This window comes from Poecilia mexicana, unplaced genomic scaffold, assembly GCF_051168715.1.
Source record: "Poecilia mexicana isolate PSO_F unplaced genomic scaffold, ASM5116871v1 scaffold_7, whole genome shotgun sequence".
NCBI classification, from domain to species: Eukaryota; Metazoa; Chordata; class Actinopteri; order Cyprinodontiformes; family Poeciliidae; genus Poecilia; species Poecilia mexicana.
This window is the reverse complement of record NW_028263376.1, coordinates 436,414-455,280: the sequence shown is the minus strand read 5'-3', so window position 1 is coordinate 455,280 and position 18,867 is coordinate 436,414. Positions and strand designations below refer to the sequence as shown.

Sequence of the window (18,867 nt, the reverse complement as noted above, 5' to 3'; positions counted from 1 at the left end):
GCCACTCCTTTGTTGCCCTGGCAGTGTGCTTGGGATCATTGTCATGCTGAAAGACCCAGCCACGTTTCATCTTCATTGCCCTTGCTGATGGAAAGAGGTTTTCACCCAAAATCTCACAATACATGGCCCCATTCATTCTTTCATGTACATGGACCAGCTTCCTTGTCCCTGAGGAAGAAAAGCATCCTCACAGCATGATGCCGCCACCACTATGTTTTGCTGTTGAGATGGTGTGTTCAAGTGTTTTGCATGCAGGCCACTTTCTTAAGCATGTTTATTCTGTTCTTTATGTAGTTTTCACAGCTTAACTGGACTTCTGTTGACTTTCTTCTTTCCATTCTTACACAAAGGCATGACTAATAGCTGTCCTGTAAATAGGTTCTGCCACCTGAGTTTTCCGGGACTCTTCTCTGCTTCTCTTATGGCAGTGCATCTCAATTCCAGTCCTCAGGCCCCCCCTCCTCTGCATGTTTTAGATGTGCCTCTATTCCAGAACAGCTAATTCAGATGACTGCATTTTCTCTTCTGCAGCCATCCAGTACTGCAAAAGCCTGTTAATCACCCACAGATTCAATCCGGGTGTGTGGCAGAAGGGAAATACCTAAAACATGCAGGGCAGGGAGGCCTGAGGACTGGAATTGAGAAGCACTGTCTTATGACAACTGCTATTTGGAGCTTTAGGGGGAAAATGGCAACGCAACACTGAGTTTGTTCTGACAATGAGGTGCAGACGTTTTTGTGCTTGTTGTGTATACAAATCTTCTCATGTTATGTTTTGTACTCTGGGGCCACCCTTCTGTGACGACCTCACCTACATAGGTATTCAATTGTAATGGAAAACAGTCCGAAACGCAGAGTTGAGCCGAACTGTGTAGGTCAGGGGTGTCATACTCCAGTCCTCAAGGGCCACTGTCCTGCCGTTTTTAGATGTGCCGCAGGTAGAAAACGTTGGAGTCAAATGGCTTAATTGCCTCCTTCTTGTGTAGACTCCTGTTAATGACCTAATTATTCTGTTTGGGTGTGGTGCAGCAGAGGCGCATCTAAACGTTGCAGGACAGCGGCCCTGGAGGACTGGAGTTTGACACCTCTGGTGTAGGTACTAGTGGAAAGACACATAATTGCCTCTGTGGTGTTTTCTTTGGTCGTCATGGTGTTATAGGTTTACCAAGATTTTGCTAAGAAACCTTTGAATGCTTCACAGAACAAGAGCATTTCTGTTAAAATTACAACAGCACGTTAGCAGGCCCTACAAATCTGGTGACACTGTCATTTAGTTGCAATTGAGTTTATTTAATTGAAAACGATGTATCCATTTTCCGTCCCTACCAAATTACACTCCACTAAGTGTTGACCTATCAAATAAAATCTAATAAATGCGTTACTATCCGTGGCTGTAACCCAACAAAGGGTAATTGAGTCATGCCATCATGATCTATTCACGGACGCTTCCTGTTTATAGTCGCGTCATCAGGCATGCAGGCTGCGTTCTTTGGAGTCAGCGTTGGTGAATTTCCCTTTTTACTGTAAATTTAAGGATGACATTTGTGGGTGTGTTCATTTTTCCAGGTAGGGCTGGTGGGGGAACAAAGCAGTCGTTGTCGGTCAGAGCCGGAGCCGGAACCAGAACCGGGCCCGTGGGCAGAGGCAGCCGGATCCCATTCCTGACACCCATGGCGAGGAGAAACGCTGCAGGAAAGCGCTGAAGCTGGTCGGTCACAAACTCCATCGTCCAAAGATGGTACATAATCAGAAGAAGCAACTCCCTCCCTGCCCTCTCATTTGGGAGTTATTGACAAAGGGCGTGCACTCAAGTAGGCGGACACAAAACTGCAATTCATCATTAAGGTGATCTAGTTCAGCCCGTTGGGTTTGAAACAAAAGCTTATTTTGTGTCAGAATATCAGCTGCCTCACTGTCCTGTCCGCAGGTTAAACCTCTACCAGTAAACACCTGTGAGGCCAGTAAATGTGAGCGCATACACTGTGTGCTTGTAAAGTGATACGCCCCTTCAAGGCTTCTCGTCTCTCGCAGTCTTATTTCTGTCAATGCTGTTTAAAGCCTTTTATATGTTGCTTAAAGTGAAATCTTACCATTCCTTACTGTGGAACTATCAGTAATTTTAATCGTAAAGATTATATTGGAAAAATGAAGCCATGTTGAGGGTATGCCTATTTATATTCCCAGCTGCTGGGTAAAATTCAAAAGCTATGTGATGCAGCATTTCCAGTTATGCAGCCAGCTGCATCTTTTCAGTCCAACTTCTCTGCTCAGTCACTGCCCACGTTTTGCACAATGCAGGCACTCTGCTGGAAGCAAAGTTTCACCAAGCTGACACAACACTGAATACATCAGTCTGACATCACCAGGGACATGTCACGTCTGCTTACTGAAATGCTCTGTGCGGAAACGTCTAGATGCCCGTTACGGCAGAACGAGCCGTTCATTTCTCTCTCCTTTATGTAAAAAAAATTGAACTGCATTATGGAGAAAATTTGTTTTGATGCTGTGTATCGCATCAAGATAAAACCATAAATTTACTTTTTTTTTTTTCTTTTTCTCACTACTCATCAGCAAGCCAGATAAAAACTCTTTTCTGTTTTAGGTCAATAAAATTACTTGACCTAAAACAAATAATCTTGTTTTAGGTCAAAACCTAAAAATCTTAGGTCAAGATTTTGACCTAATCTTGTTTTTTTTTGTCTGGTTACATAGCAGAAAAATGAGAGGATTTTTTTTTATTTATTATTATTTTCTTCATATTTAAAAGCTTACATACGTGGAGATTGTCATGCCTTTAAACAATTTTGGAAAGCCCAGGTGACAATAATATCATGTTTGCTTCTAGTTGAAGGCACAGCAGTGTATGTATTTTGACAAAACAATAGAAATGTCGCTACTTTCCTTGTGTGACATCATGGAAACAATCTAAAGGAGCCAGCCAAGATATCAGGATTGTGGATCAAAATCCAGACGTCTGAAAGCGTCACATTCATCTGTTGTAAGCATTATTCAGAAGTATAAGCAACAAGGGAAGGTCCAATCACCATACAGATCTAGAAGGACATGGCTCCCATGTGCCCAGATATTAACGTGTTTTGGTAAACATGCATATCGACAATCAAACCCAAAGCAAAAGACCTTTGCAAAGATGCTTGCTGAACCTGCTGAGAGATTCTTTGTCCAGAGAGAAATGACACCCGTACCAACACAGGCCGAAAGGTCACATACAAAGCAGATTAATTTCCTCCAAAATCACCATAAACAACCAGATTACAGTTTGAAAATGGACTCCGAGAAAATAACGTTAGTCTCTGGAAACATCTTTGCTGCTCAGATCAAAATACAGTTGAAGCTTTTGGCTGTAGTGAAGATTCTAGGAAAAAAAGGGGGAAGCTCACGTTTCTGAGAACACTGTCCCAAATATGAAGCACTTCACCAAATAAATGGCATCATGAGAAATATAGAAGCGGTATTTTATTCGATCAACCAGGAAGTTCATGACTTTCCACAAAAGGGCCAACTGTTACAACTGTGGGGGAGAGTTGAAAAGGTGTGTGTGTGTGTGTGTGAGCAAAGCGACCTGCAAACCTTTAAACCAGCTCCAACACAAGAATATGTGAAATCTCCAGAGCCTTGTTGGAAGGAGACAAAATATTTCAACTAAGTCTTGGAGACTAGAAGAGAATTTTCAAAAGACTAAAGAAATTAATGTAAATGTCAGATTTTAAGAAAAGTAAAATAAAAATATTATTTAAAAGTTCAATTGGCAACAACATTAATTGAACCAGCATATCTGAAGCTTACAGAGCCACTGCATCCTAGTCTGAGCTTTTGAAAATTGTTCCACAGGTTTATTTATGTTGACTTATGAATTTAAAGGAAACAAAGATCTCTCATTTAGCAAGATTAAATGTATTTAACTAATACAAATAGTATTGCAAATTTTGACTGAAACTCAAGTCTGATTAAATGTCAGACAGTGAGGGGGAAAAAAAAAAAGTTGTATTGTTTTCATGCTGCCTATGTAAATGCCTATGTTTGAACTTCCGCTGAATGCCATCGTCTGCACAAATCTAAACCTGTTTGTAAGTGTGTTAAAACAAGCAGAAGTAACAAGCTGCTGGCTGAAGTCTCTATGGCAACAGCGCTGATGGTCCTTTCTTCCTAAAGCCATTGCAGATCTGCCCAAGTTTTACTGCGGCCATCAGTGAGCCGTCTGCCCTCACATTCCCTGACATTGTCTTTCTTGCACTGTACACAGGGAATGAAGTAACGCCTTGCCAAAGGAATTTTGTTACCAGTTATTTTCCTGAAATTTCCAAATGACAATCTTGCAAATAAATGAATGTTCCCAACTAAATCTTAGCTGTAGAGAATATTACATTTAAAAATAATGAAACAAAGGGAGATTATTGCACCATGTAGAGTCGCACTACAAAGGTTAACAAGAGTATTTATTCAGTTATTATTTTAGCGTGCAAATGTCTTGACAGCGCTAACTGAAACGCGTCAGAGAAAATGACAGAAGTGGTTGGAAACTTTTGATGTAATCTTGAGCTCTGGCTTTTCTCACTTCGTGAAGCTGTTCATGCAATGTCAAAGATGGTTAACGACGGAGCTACCCCTGATCAGCAGCTGTTTTATAAGATGCAGCATATTTAGTTTCTAACACCGCATGCTTTTGTGTGGACTTTAATATGCTGTGACTTTATAACGGTTTTTTATGGCGCTTTCTGTGCACTGTAGTCAGTAATTCTTCTGACATGTTTGCATAATAGCTATTTTTCTACGGAAATGTGTTTGTGTGTATGAAATAAAGCTGAATGACAATGACTTTTGTAAATAAAGTTGAAACAACCACATTTCTCTGAGAATGTTCCAGCCAAAAATAGTTGCTGGCCGGTCGTTGGCTGCGCCGAAATAAAGGTGAAAACAACCTTACTGTCTGTAGAGCGCCAGAATCTAATGAGTTTTGTCAAATTACAGCTGGGAGGCTCTCCAGACGTCGCTGTTAATCAAATGATGACACCAGACATGCTACATTTTACAAAGTGACTTCGGGATTCCCGATTTTATTTTCACAGAGAACAAGAGCTATTAACATTAGTTCCTGTTTCTTTGGTCTTGGGACCTACTTTCTCTTAATCAAAAACAAAGGAGTTACATCAACCATAAACCATATTGACTGACTTCCACATATTTTTCTCTTTTTTTTATTTTATTTTTTTATTTTTTACATTTTTACAATACATTGTAAAATAATCAAATAACTACTGTTCTTTACTCTAAACCTATAAAGTTCCCTTTGCAGCTAAAATTAGGCATGAGCAAGGCAGCGGTATGATTTTCAACAGTTATGGACCGTAGATGTTTAACATATACTAACATTTTTAATCACAGTGTCCTGATGGTGTAATTTCTTTAAATAAGCGTGTTCTCCAGCTGAATGGAATGCAGACTAACAAAGCAGTGCCCTTCCCACACTTGTTGCTGCGACAGATGTTGCTGCAACACCTGTTGCAGCAACAAAGGTGTTAGCTGGAAGGTGTTAGCTGTCAGTTAGCTGAAGGAAACTTGTAAAGGAAAAAAAAAGATATATATGGTGGGTTTTTTTATTATTTTTTATTTGCCACATCAGTGTTTCAATTTAGGTTTATTTTTTGTGTCGGTATGATTCTATAGTAGTTTTACTCAAGGCCGTCTTATCATTGGAATCTAGTGCCAGCCCATGCCTAGTTTATAAAATCCTGAAATTGGAGAATAAAATCTCAGGAACTACCTGAACAGAGGAGTGATGGAAAGAGTCACGTTTTAACCTGCAAATTTAAAACGCTATTCTCCCAAAGTCCGTGATGAAGTGTTGTGTCTCACATTAGGACTTCAGGATTGTAGATGGCACAAACTGAATTTGAAAATGTTCACCTCTTATTAGTTGGAGCTATAGTGGTTTTACAAGTTACAAATCAACCAAAAGAGGTCCACTTAGGGTCCACGGTGTTCAGCCAGGTTGCAGACAGTTTTATCTGACACGCAGAGAACACCGACTGCGTTTCTCTCCATCGAATCCGCTGAAGATCGAATACAGTCGGAATAATAACGAAAACCTCCGGACGATTTAATGAATGTATTGATCAAGTTTATTTCATGCTGGGGGGGTCCTTCATATAAAGCTCCGTTGCGCGCAAACCAGATCCTTGTTGTGCACTGCGCTCCACATCCTGAGCAGCTCCTGCGCGCTCAGTTTGTGCACCACGATGAGGCTCTTGTAAAAGCACGGCTCTCTGTTCATGGAGCTCACCTTTTGTCTGGTGATGCCGAAGGTCCTGAAGCCTGAGTGCAACTCCGGAGACACGTTCAGCCTCTTCAGACACATCCCTAAAAACACGTCGTCGATGGGGTACAGCTCCACGTCCTCCGACGCCGTGAAGAGCCTCCTGGCCAGCTGGGAGGACATCACGAATCCGCCACCCCCTACGTAGGGCGGGTACGGCTGGTCGTAGAGCTCTTTGGGTATGTAGTATTTGCTCTGGCGGTTCCGGATGGGGATCGCCTTGGAGATTGTGTCCCCCACAAACAAGTCGGAGTCTTTGCGCTCCTCCACTTTGAAGCCGATGAACTCCAGCAGGTTGTGCGTGTTCACAAATACGTCGTCGTCTCCTTTGAATATGAACTGCACCCCGGGACAGTAGATGTTGAACCATTTGAGGAAATTCACCTCCTTTAAGGTCAGGTTGAAGAAGGTGTCCATAAAGTCCCACTGCAGGATGTCTTTGTAGATCCGATCCTCGTACTCGATCAGTTTCTGGAGGTTCTTTGTGTCTTTACCTGTTGTCGGGGTTCCGAGTAGAAATAAAGTTTTGATCTTCTTTCCGTTAATTGTGCGCTCCTTGCCCCAGGTTTTACGCACAGCTTCCCGCCGGTCGTGCTGCTCGATAACGGACTTGATCACCATGATGAGGTGCACCTCTCCGTCCGCGCATTTCTCTGGGTGGTTGATGAGCATGGGGAAGTACCTACAGTGTCTGTGCAGAACAAACTGGTGAAACCTCGGGTCCAGACGCCGGAACCAACCCTGACTCTTCACCAATTCGTCCTCGCTGCAGTTCAGAACTTGTACTTCCCAGCTGGTCGGGGTCCCGTTGGACACCCGCTGCGAGTCCACTCTCTTGCTTTGCGCCGCGGCATTTAGTCTCCAGAAATTGGACTGTACCGGTGCCTGTATTGAAGGAAAACAGTCCGAACCGCACCAGTCCGCTTTCTGTGCGCCTTTCAAGCCCTCTGCGTCTTTTTCCGACAGTTTCAGCTTGAGAATCATCAGAGCAGACGCGAAAACCAGGGAGAGACTCAACAAGGACTTCACCAAACCTGCCCGCTTTCTCCGAAAGAAGTGATCCATATCTGTCACCGTGGCGCCACGGGACCCTCAGATGCCGCGCGTTTGGTCTTCATACTGTTTCACAGCCGTGCGTCCTCGTGGAAGCGTCCACAGCCTTCCATCCTCACGCGCACTTACGGGAGAGTGAAGTCGTCCCTCTGTGAGCCACTTCAGCCCACGTGGACGATTGTCACACATCACTGTTTATTGTGGCTGGGGGAAAAAAAGAGACTCATGGCTCGCAGTCGCTCTCGTGTCGCTTTAAGTCTCCTCGCAGACTGGAGACCTGTTGCAGGACCGCCTCACCCAAATATCCCCCACCCCCCGGGGATTTGCCCTGAAGCAGGGCAGAGCTCTTAATCATCATCAGGTGCCTGATGCATCATATTTGTGCGTAGAGAAACTGTTTCATCAAATTGTAAAAGACATGCACAGCATCCTAAATATACTGTAGCTTACACTTCTGCTCATCAGTGAAGTGATGATGTGCTTTAAAGAATATATTTATGCATTCTGACCAGTTCGGGTTCCGGAAGTTGAGATTCTGCATAAATACAGACTGGATCACCTCGCAGCAGTCTGTGTGATCAAGTTGAGATTATTGATCTATAGATCTCTTTGATCTGCTGCAGGGCTGACTTTTTTTTTTCTCCTCCAGCTGAACGCCTGGAGTCATTGTCGCGCAATACAATCAATCCGCGACTAATCGGATGACCTCCTGACTGCACAGAGGGATAAGAATCCATTCCTTTCAGGTTCTGTGAATAGTAAAGGGTATGCATTTCTTTAAGGGACGAAACGAAACTTATTTTTTAGAATTGTTTAAGTATTTTACTGGAAAAAAGTAAAAGACACGAGATCAACAGGTTAATATTATTTTTTAGCTTGTAAATAGTATGAAGCGTTTTGCGGTCCCCTGGACTAATTGATAAAGCGCTATACAAGCGCATGCCACTTACCATTCATTATGTAACGGGTGGTCCCACCCGTTACAATTATAAGGGTTATTTTCCTTCTTTCTTGCAAATAGTTTTTATCTTTGTTTTGCTGTAGTTTTTAACTGTAAAATTAAACTATGTGTCGTCTGGGTTTTTTTTAATGTGCTTTCAATGCACCATTTGTCATTTTTTCTAGATTTGTTATTGAGAGAAGTATCTGTGAGATTTTGTGGCGCGGTGATTGGTGCTTTATATGTTGTATTGTCTGGTGCTTTTAAATAACTATTTGAAAATAGATGCTGTAAACTAAATTGGGATTTTTAATTGTATTTTTATGATTGCCTTATTTCGGGAAATGGTTTCTTGAACATATATCTTCCCTTCAGTGAAATACACGTCATCATCTTTTTTTCTAAAACTAATTTTGTCTGCTACGTGAATTTGATCATTCCAAGTGAACCAACCAAATATTACCTTTTATGAACTGTAATCTTACATAAAGTACCTACATGCAATAACTGTGGCAGAATCGTCTGCAACCAAACAGAAACAAGTTGTAAAATGATTATCCTCTTGCCCCCTCTTATGGATAAATGTGTGAACTACATTGATCATGAGGCGTGACATTTTTTTTTACCTCAACTTCCTATGCAAACCACACAGAATTTTCCCACACATTTAGACCAAAGATATATATATATATATAATTACCTCCACATTAAGATTTCATTGCAACACATTATAACATAAATAGTTAGGCATAGTTATGTAGTCAGTTGCAACTTGCAGATGTTTAGTTTAAAGCGAGGATCGTCGAGATTACTTTTAAATAAGATGATACAATCTCTTTGACTCAAAGTTTAAAACCAAAAGGTTGTAGGTTATGATTTTTTTCTCTTTTTCTTAACAGGAAGACTTTGAAATCATTTAATGTGCAGTTAAAATGCGTGTTTGGGTATACTGTTGAGGAAAAAACCCTCCCTAACAGGGATAAATGTCCGTTCAGTATTTACAACCCAATGTAATATTTTTGTGTAGAAAGAGACTGACCCCTCACAGTAAATTATTTGGTCAATAACGTTCAAACCCATATTTACATTAGTTTCGTCCGCTACGTCCGCAGACATGTAGGCTGCATTCCAACATTTTAACTGTAGCTCTTCCTCTTATTAGGATGTGATGTAACTAGGAACACACTTATTACTTTAGGCTGAATAAAGGATCTGAATGAAGATTAAGTTCAAATTTTCTTGATACTTCTTGCAACTACCCGACTCCGTAAAGAGGAAAGTCGCTAACCCTTCGTAGTGCACTACCTAGTGAACGAGTGAAGATATTTTGAACGCAGCCCAGGGAGTACTCTGCAGTGCCAGTACAGGGACGCGATGACCTCAGCTTGAACCTGACAGCAGGAAATACACGGAGAAGGCGGCGGTTCAGACGCAGACAGACAAGCAGAATACGACGACGGCGGCACAGCTTGTAAAAATTTCACTGCCTAATAGTTGCTTATAGCTGTCATTTTAGTCACAAAGCTAACAAAGAGCTAGATATTTGGAACCGAAATAGCACCGGCGGCGAATGATGCACAAGGTAAGAGAGAGTGTAGCTAATCGAGTAAACCAGTAACGTCGTGTTATGTAATTAAAGTATTTTAGCTTTCAACCTTGGGGTGTAAAAGCATAAAACTGTTTTTCGACGTGTAGTTTTTAACACACACCGACACTTTGGGGTCATAAGCCGTTATTCCCCTTGTTGTAACACCGGGTAATCTTGGCGAAGGCTAAGTTAGCAATGTTTCTGGACAAAGGTGTCGAGATGGAGAAAATGTTCGGTATTTGCTGGAGGACTGGAGCTGTGATTGTTTTGTAATTTGAGACTTTATTTGAAATTTCTCGTCAAAAAGGGCTGGGTGGGTGTCGTTGGGGCTCAGGATTAATTGCAGTAGTTTCTTTATAATAAATATTGTAGAGAAAATATTCTACAGTTAAAGCAGTTACAGTTACAGTTACCCCTAGCTCTACTCCTGTCTCTTGTTAATTAAGTAAGATGGTGGTGAAAATATCCGTGAAATGGGACACTATGAAGAAACTAATGTTTCACATTAAGCTAGTATAATAGTTTTCTTGAGTAAACATTTTTGACTTTTTTTTTAGTTTAAGAAAGAGTCTGCATCTTTATAATCCAAAGCTATTTTGTCCATAACCCTGCTAAATGAACCTCATTTACAGCTGCAAATGTTACATGACCTTTGGAAAAAATGATGACTTCTAATTTTTGATAACTATCTACAAAGAAATGAGTTGTCCTTTCTAAAGATGAGTCTGTTTATTTCTGTTTTTTGGTTTTAAAATGAGGGAAAAAAAAACTTTGTAAAAATGAGAAGGAATATCTTCTCTATGGGATGATGCATAGCTGTGGAATATATTTGGGATCACAATGTTCTACTTTTTTGTGAGCTAGAAGATTAAAAAAGTTGGGAACTTCTGCTATAAATTTACTGGCAGATTGAAAGCGTTTAAGCCAAAACCTTCAGCCTCACCAAGAGTTATGAAACTGAAGTGTGTGTTGCTCTTCACTTAACAAAGCATCTTAAAAGACTCGTCTGTGAAGTTTTACTTTGCTTTGTTTCTATTGAGAGGTTTGCTGGTCGTACATGACGCTTCAGAGATTTTGTCTCCCAGGTATACATCTAAAAAAATAAGTGACGTTTTGAACAATTGGAGCTTTTGAAGCTTAGTAGTAGCTGCTGTAGTGCTGCTCAGTAGTCTCACATTCAGTTTTTTTTTTTTTTTTTATCTCAAAAATCTAAACGCACTCAAAGAGAAATCTTAAGGCCTGGATTCAAGTCTCGTTCTCCGTGTTAATTTTTTGCTTGCTGGCCGAGATGACGTGTAACTAATTGTGCAGATATACATAAACCACTATTCATCACACGCAGCAGGCTGCTTTTGGAATCACCTTCTAATCTAATTTCAAAAGCAGTGCTTAATCCTAACCCGAGACGTCAACAGCACAACTCATTTTTGTCCTGACTTTAACCCAGCCTGTAAAATCCATGAAGTGGTCAGTTCGTTTTGCCGAACAAGCGGTTTTATATGGTTTATGGTGAGCCTTTGAAAATTAGAGAAACATATTGCTTAAGATCAATTTACAGGCCGAGTCAGACCTCCAATAATCTGAAGGTAATCTGAGTTGCCAGCGAGGCTTTGTGAAAACATTTAGCTAAATAGCTTCAGCTCCCTGGGACCTGCTAGGGTGACAGCAGCTGCATCAGCTGACTGACTGAAGCCAAGTCATTTAACTAAGTAGTTGCTATAATGATATGTGGTTACTGAGGAATAAGCAGCCTGTGTTTTGGTTTTGTTTATGCATTTCTTTTTCCAGATGCCTAGTCAACTTGATAACATGACGTCTAGAAAGAGGAAGAGCAGCTCTGAGGTCAGAGCCTCTAGAAAGGTTGGTTTTGAGACCACAGCTTTTGATCTGATTGTTTTGTTGTTTTTTTCCCCTGTTTTTGTTTTAAGTATATTTTGTACAGACTGTTAAGTGGCAACGGTTAACCACTTGACCTCTCTGGATGTACGCATTCTGCCACAGGTTTCAGCTTCGGAGAAGAAAAACCGTAAAAGCCAGAAGATGCATTTGTCACCAGAGGACAGTTCAGCGCTGAGGACATCCAAATCCGCAGATAAACTGTCTCGTATCAGCTGCGAATGCCACGAGGCTGCTGACAGGAGGAGGTGCCTGGGTTCACCTGAGCTCGAAGGTCAGGAGGGCAAAGAGAACGAGCTGAGGTCAGAGCAGGAGGTCAGCAGCTGCAAAGCTAACAGCGTCTTGGAGGAGCAGGCTCCTGAATGTGTGGAACCCGAAAACAGTAGCAGAGTCTTATTCCCAGATGACGACAGTAATCAAATCCTTCCTGTGGAGCAGTTCTTTGGGAACTTGGATATTGTACAGGTGAGGCTTTGTGGTCTGCAAGTTGTGTAAGCTGCTATTATTACAAGTCAAAAAGCCCAAAGGTGTCAGAAAAGGTCAGGTTGAACCTTCACCAAGTCATATCAGTTTGTTTTTGTGGTTACACAATTTCTGTAGGGCCTTAAAAAGTTCAAAATTTAATAATCATTCAATAACTATAAAGAAATTTAAGTCCTTAAATATGCCTAGATTTTTCCAAGCAAGTATCAAATTCCCATTATTTAGGACATTTTGTTTATTCGGTCAGTTTTAATTTGTTGGAGGCCAGATGTGTTGCATATTAAAAAAGGAAAGCCGCCTTTGTTTAAGATTTGAAATTTGTTGCTGTCAATTAAACGTATAGTAGTTTGCTGTTCTGCTTAAACTAGTACAAGACGATAGTTCTGTAAGGAAGGTAAGCAGGAAAATATTTTTAGAGCTGCCACCTCAAGTGCCTGTTTTTTTTTTCCCAACGCCATATAAATAGAATAATCCTTTGAAATTGCTTTCTTATGTGCTTTTTTTGTATTTAATATTTTTAAACAGTTTATTACAATTTCTTCTCCTGCTTAGGCTAGATAAGCATGTGGCTGATATAAATTAAAACCAAATTAGCTTGCCTTAGCTCTAAGCAGCACATCTGCACATCGACAACCCCACAAATAATAATTACCTCAAAATGTTTTCCTCATTATTGGTTGACAGATATTTTATATCTTTATTGGATGGATTTTCGCATCTGGTGGATTCTGTGGTTATTTTTTATGTTCTCTATTTGGTACGTGATTGAATTCATGACAAGGTAACTTCAGAGTAAATGACCTTTTTTAATACTTTTAAAATGTCTATAAAAGGTGAAAACATTGAAGGGAGGGTCAAACGACAGATTTCTCACAGACGGCTGTGCCAAGTCAAAAGTCTTGTACGAATCTTTGTTCCTGCAGGACTTTCCTCGGAGATCACCTGCTACTTCTCCCAGCGCTCGAAGGAAGGAGAGGTTTCGGCATTACTACGCACAGGAAGACAGCGATGGCGAAGAGGTGAGCCACGGCGCCCTCCGACGAGACGACGAACCCGGCACTTAGAGAAGAGCCGGTTAAAACAGAACAACATCCCAGCACTTTGGAAGAAGCGACAACAAACTACCTGCTCAGATGCTGCATTCAGTCGGTCCTCTTCATCTGTCGAAGTCTCAGCGCCATCACTGATGTGAGGATAATGAAGGATGGTTAGTGGTACTGGCTGTCAAAGAAATACTTCATTGGCAGTGTTTCTAGCGGTGCTAAAGTGCGATTGTAAACGCGGAAATGTTCTTCGCTGAAAGCATCCGGTTTGGTGCCGGATGCTTTCGTGCCATTTCCTCACATGCCAACAATCAGTAAAAAAAATTATAATATGTAAGCAAACACACAAGTGCTTTGTTTTGAAACTGTATATAGGGTTGCATATACTCTCATAAATCCACGCTCGGTTGTAGCCTACCTTTTTCAGAGCGCTCAGCGGCACTTCAGGAGATATTTAAAAAAAAGAACAAAATATGAGGAGGACAACAGATTGACTAGAAACGCACCAGTCAGAATCGTGCTGCTAATTTCCAATTTTTGTAAAGCGCTAAGCTCAAGTTAATGCTGATTGTAGCCAATTAAGTTTTCTCTCCAAGAGCTTTCAGAAGATCCATTTTTTTTTGTCCTTCCATAAGCATCTTAAAATTGAAAGTGTTGAGTCGTCTTTCTTAACAACTTCCATGCTGAACAGTGTTATTGCAACACACAGCGTGGTTTTTTGTTGCACTTATTGATGAGGTAAAACAAAACAAAACAAAAAAAAAGATTCAACTTGACTGGCCAGAGCCAGTCAAGTTGAAAATCTGCTCCGTCTCTTACTGCTCTTTTTGAGTATGGATTAGCTGATGCAAAAATATCAACGTCAAGGTGCTCTAAATGACAATATCTCTGCTCCAGGCAGTGTACTTTAATGTCTGGATTGTGGAAGTGCTGAACACAAATCTGATATTGTTTTCCTATCATTTGAATAACTACAATAAACTATTCACTTAAAAGTTGAATAGTTTCAACGCAATCCTTTTAACTTTCTGCAGGCAGTTTGTATACATGCTGTATACTGTACTGTCATTTCAGGGTTGCTGTAATGCTGCATTATCCAGCTGTATCTTATCAGGATCCAACCACTTTAACATTCACTCTGAGATGCCAAACATTGCTGAATTAAACTTAACATTTTAATGGTGCTTGTATAACAAATTAAGTTTATACACTGATGAAAATTTCATGCAAATTACAGCAGATTGACAAATATGCAAGCCTATGTCAGGCTACCTAAATGTTACGAGGAAAGAAAGCTGGAGAACGCCCAAAGAGCAGATCTGTTTATTACAAGGTCAGAGATGAATGTCATATTCCAGCCATTTTTCACCAAGTGTCTAAAATCCATCCTTAAAGGTTTTTGGCAGCTTTGTAACAATGTCTGTATGTAGATAAACGTGTATATATATATAGACAGACACACACACACACGTGCAGCTAATTATTCTTTGTATTCATACTGTTTATAGATGCTAAAGTTATTAATGACAAAGTTGATTTTTCTGCCTAAGAATCTGTATTTTAACTATATTTGAACAAACTTGATTGAGAAATATAACCATAAAAGGTTATCTGCAATTGCACTAGAACTATATCCACAGGTTTTGTATATAGCTGATTGATCTGACCACTTAACAGAAATATTATATATTATTACTGCCTTATTTATGTAAAAATAAATAACATTTGTCTTCAGTGTGTGCAACTCAAGACTGATTGAATGTCTCATTATTTGGGCAACATTCTTAATCCATCCATTTATTTTACATTATTGTGCTACATAATACAATAAAAAGCTTTTCATGATTTACAAAACTGTTTTGTTTCATTTTGTTCAATGAATGACAAGTTATCAATTTCACAGCAAATAAAAACTAATTTAAAAAAAACATTGGCGTAAAAACGTCTTTAGGTACAATGCTTTTTCTTCCCTTTGGTATCTTCTTTTGCTTTCCTTGCATTTTTACTAGTCCTGAACATCTTATTGGTGTCACACGTCAGGTCGTGCGCTCCCTTTTTGTGGCAGACGATGTGCACTAGCTTCAGGTTTTCCCTGGTGAACAGCATTTGGTAGAAGTAGTTCAAGTTTATGTCTGCGGTCTTATGAGTCTGCAGAGCCTCCAGCAGAGCGGGTATGATAGTCCTCTTCTTTTCAATCCTGCAGAAAAGGGGAGGGGAAAAAAAAAAAACATGTTTGATTTCCTGCTATTTTTAATACGCCAGGAACGGGAAGTATCCAACCTGTGATCAAGGTTCCAAGTGCTGAAGACGATCCTGCTCTCTCTGCTGCCATACGGGTTGATTGAATGGAGCAACTGGCACAATTTCTGCTCAAACGATCCCTGAGGAGACCACAGAGAGGAAGAGTGAGGATTGTGCAAAGCAGCTCCACGTCTTTCAAAAATGGTAAAAAAAAAACAAAAAAAAAAAAAAAACAATTTAAGTCACTGTACGTCTGCTGTGCTTCTCACAATATATTTCTGTTCCTAATAAACGGAATCACAAATGTCTGATAATTGGAGCAGAGGCCATCCCGTTGCAACAAAGCTTAACTTCTGCCGTACCTGACAGGTAAACCATCCTTCCTTAGTGCAGAGGCGCCCAGACTCCTTTTCAGTCCTATCGAAGTATTTACCGTTGTACTTGTCATTTTTCAGCATCTCAACCAGGCACTTTGATGCTTTTAAAAACTCCTCCTTCACTTTAGCTTTCTGTATGCTGTTGGTTGCATTGTCCACCTGAAAAATCGACACAGGAAATTGAAACGTTTAATTTGCGCAGGGAAACGTGCTGGGTCTCAGCGGGCCTCGGGTTCACCTCCTTCACGTAGCCTCGTATTCTGCTTTCACAGTTGTACTTCATGTAGGCGGACTTTGTTTTGAATCGCACATCGACTCCTGGAATAGAACCAAAACAATTCAAAGGGTTAAGTTTAATACAACTTTGGAGATAATCTTTCATTGAGAGGGTACATGTGGACATGTTGTTTTAACAGTCAAAAAGCATCAAGATTTGGCCTTTTTTACAAACCACAAAATGTCAAGTCCTTTATTTATCTAAAAAAAAAGTACAGTTTAAATTGAACAGATTCTTTTTGCTCTTTATCTTCTATACCTACAAAAGTAAGCACAACAGGTAAATAATTCTTAAAGCACATAAACATGTTCAGTCAAGTATGATGATCAGATAAAAAGCTGGTTTTAGGCATGTACAGCATTTACAGATCCTTGCATGTTTTGTAGAGTGCTGCTCTGATGTTGCTGGATACCAACACCAAAGACAAGAGTCATTCATCATCATTACAATTTAAAAAGAAAAAAACAAACAAACAATTGTTTAGAAAGTGGACTCAACCGTCCACTAGTAAGTGTAGAAAAAAAATCTGCCTTATTATTCATATTTTGGGTAACATATACACTGTAAACTATGGCTGCAACCTATGTAAGTAACTGATTTATTGGTCTTAGTAAAATGGTACAAAAAGTGGGAGAATCAACCATCTTAATTTATTGCTCCATGGTATGTACCAGTAAACCAGTCTTCATCCTCCTCTCTGGTCTCCAGATCCGATCTGTCCTCCAGGTTCTGCAGCAGGTCAGTAAGGACTTTACGCCTCTTGAAAGATTTCTCGTCAGCGAGAAGACCCTTCGCTGCTTCAATGAGACCGTCAGCGTGGCGATCGGTGTTCAGCAACCGACCAATGTCACAAACAACTACAGGAAACAGTGACATGCTTAAAACAATAACACACGAAAAAATGGTGTTTTAGATGATATGGAGGACAAGTATAATTTTATTTCATGTACCTCCACTCCATGTCTGACCCCTTGACAGAAGAACTAGTTCGCAGTTATCAGGCAGGGTGGGAAAGAACTCTTCTGTCACTATAGTTCCATCTTCATATAAACACACATGAGCACCAGAAAGTGGCAGCTGGGATGGTGAAGAACATGAGAACATCCCATTATTGTAAGCTCAACAAGTACACAAACACATAATTAGGTCAGATCAGCTGCTTCATTCCAGACTTTAAATTTTGCACACACACAGACACAGACATAGACTTAAGACTTTGTCTATGAGAAACTTATGCAGGCAGCTTAATTGGAAAAAGTCACATTTGCTGGTAAATGTGTAAAAAGCCAAATAATCTCAAGAAACTTGTTTTTATGCAGCAACAAAATCTCACACTAAAATGTTCATTAGGGGTAGAGCACAAAGGTTCCCCAGAATTGTGATATTTTAATGTAAATTAGAAAAAAGATTATATTACAGACAGCAATACAAAAACATGTCCAGATGTGGACTCATCTGATGGCATCCCAGACAAACACACAAACAAAAAGAAACTGAAAGTAAATTAATCTTTTCATTCTAGTAGCACAATCCTAAACGTGAAATTTATTCAGGAGAAGAAAATGTAATTCACTCATTTAATTCATATATAAGTAGATGTGCTTATAAATGTGTTTGCTCTACCTATGTGTAATAAAAAAATAATTGACCCAACGACGATTATTTCAAAAATATTAACGTTTGTTCTCCAGTAAATATTCAATATGCCGAAATTAATAGGTCAGAATTTTCCGGCCAATTAAGTTATATTCTGAATCTGAGTTAATTAAAATCAACTATTAGTTTAAAGATATAAGCTTTATCTGTATAACTGACGTATCACAGCTCTGGAAAACATCTTTTTTTTTCCATCCATCGCTTCACTCAATGTTCAACTTGTTCGTGGATTATTAAAATGCCTTATTTTCAATTAAGAACTAAAGAAAACTATTTATCTGTCCATGGTTATCATTTCCCTCTTCATTCTCGCAGGTTCAGAAAAAGGCAGCGACGAAAGTTATTAAACTACAAAAAACATACGGCTTACCTGTAACAGCTTACAGCCCTTTTTAATCAGCTCCTTTACATCTTTAGAAGCAATGCCGTATTTTCTGTCCCCACTATAACTTCGAATTTTAACAGGTTTGTTTTTCTTGAAGAGTCCGAACATTTCACAATTTATACAAACCGCTTCCTTTGTTTTTCTTCCTCTTTACGCTCAGTAACGCAGCGGCAGTGATGTTGTGCTGCCCTCTAGTGGCTATCTTAAGACAAAGTCAGAAATCATCACTAAAACATAGCTAATTTTGGATTTTTTAATTAGCGAATTATGTTTTATTACTTTTAATAAATTGCACGGTCACCTTTAAAATAAATAGACTAAATCATCAAATCAAATAAACTTACAATTTGCTGTTTGTTTTTGTGTTTTCTTTTTGCTCTATGTGATTGTATTGAAATTACTTTAAAGTGGCTTGAGACAATGTTTTGTGAATTGGAGATATATAAACAAACTGAACTGAATTGAACTGTAGCTCTGTAAACACAACAATCAGTTGTAACATAACTAAACTTGTACCTTCATTTAAATCTTAAATGTAAAATTTCAGCATTTTGCACCTTTTAACTTTTTTGTGCTAAAATTATCAGATCAAATTTA

At 39.7% G+C, this 18,867-nt stretch overlaps 2 protein-coding genes and 1 pseudogene across 2 annotated transcripts; 1 reads left to right on the top strand and 2 right to left on the bottom strand.

The window, feature by feature from the left end:
• Positions 1-5,042: 5,042 nt before the first annotated feature.
• Positions 5,043-8,019, bottom strand: LOC106905177 (UDP-GlcNAc:betaGal beta-1,3-N-acetylglucosaminyltransferase 7 pseudogene; annotated as a pseudogene).
• Positions 8,020-9,705: 1,686 nt separating this feature from the next.
• On the top strand, positions 9,706-15,188 carry LOC148158200 (uncharacterized). The gene is made up of 4 exons (XM_088006840.1): positions 9,706-9,906; positions 11,701-11,772; positions 11,914-12,273; positions 13,215-15,188. Exons 1-4 carry the CDS (start codon positions 9,895-9,897, stop codon positions 13,353-13,355), a joined length of 585 nt encoding a protein of 194 aa, XP_087862966.1. The 5' UTR covers positions 9,706-9,894; the 3' UTR covers positions 13,356-15,188.
• On the bottom strand, positions 15,102-18,411 carry LOC148158199 (DNA fragmentation factor subunit beta-like). Its single transcript, XM_088006839.1, has 7 exons — positions 18,256-18,411; positions 17,180-17,306; positions 16,901-17,086; positions 16,191-16,270; positions 15,938-16,111; positions 15,615-15,715; positions 15,102-15,531 (listed from the first exon to the last, which is right to left on the bottom strand). Exons 1-7 carry the CDS (start codon positions 18,376-18,378, stop codon positions 15,282-15,284), a joined length of 1,041 nt encoding a protein of 346 aa, XP_087862965.1. The 5' UTR covers positions 18,379-18,411; the 3' UTR covers positions 15,102-15,281.
• Between the last annotated feature and the right edge of the window lie 456 nt (positions 18,412-18,867).

Coding starts and splice junctions, on each gene's coding strand:
- LOC148158200 (XM_088006840.1), top strand. Junction 11,773..11,913: donor AGGTCAGAGCCTCTAGAAAG/GTTGGTTTTGAG, acceptor ATTCTGCCACAG/GTTTCAGCTTCGGAGAAGAA. Junction 12,274..13,214: donor GGAACTTGGATATTGTACAG/GTGAGGCTTTGT, acceptor TTGTTCCTGCAG/GACTTTCCTCGGAGATCACC.
- LOC148158199 (XM_088006839.1), bottom strand. CDS start 18,378: ATGTTCGGACTCTTCAAGAAAAACAAACCTGTTAAAATTCGAAGTTAT. Junction 15,716..15,937: donor AAGGATGGTTTACCTGTCAG/GTACGGCAGAAG, acceptor TGGTCTCCTCAG/GGATCGTTTGAGCAGAAATT. Junction 15,532..15,614: donor ACTTGGAACCTTGATCACAG/GTTGGATACTTC, acceptor CCTTTTCTGCAG/GATTGAAAAGAAGAGGACTA.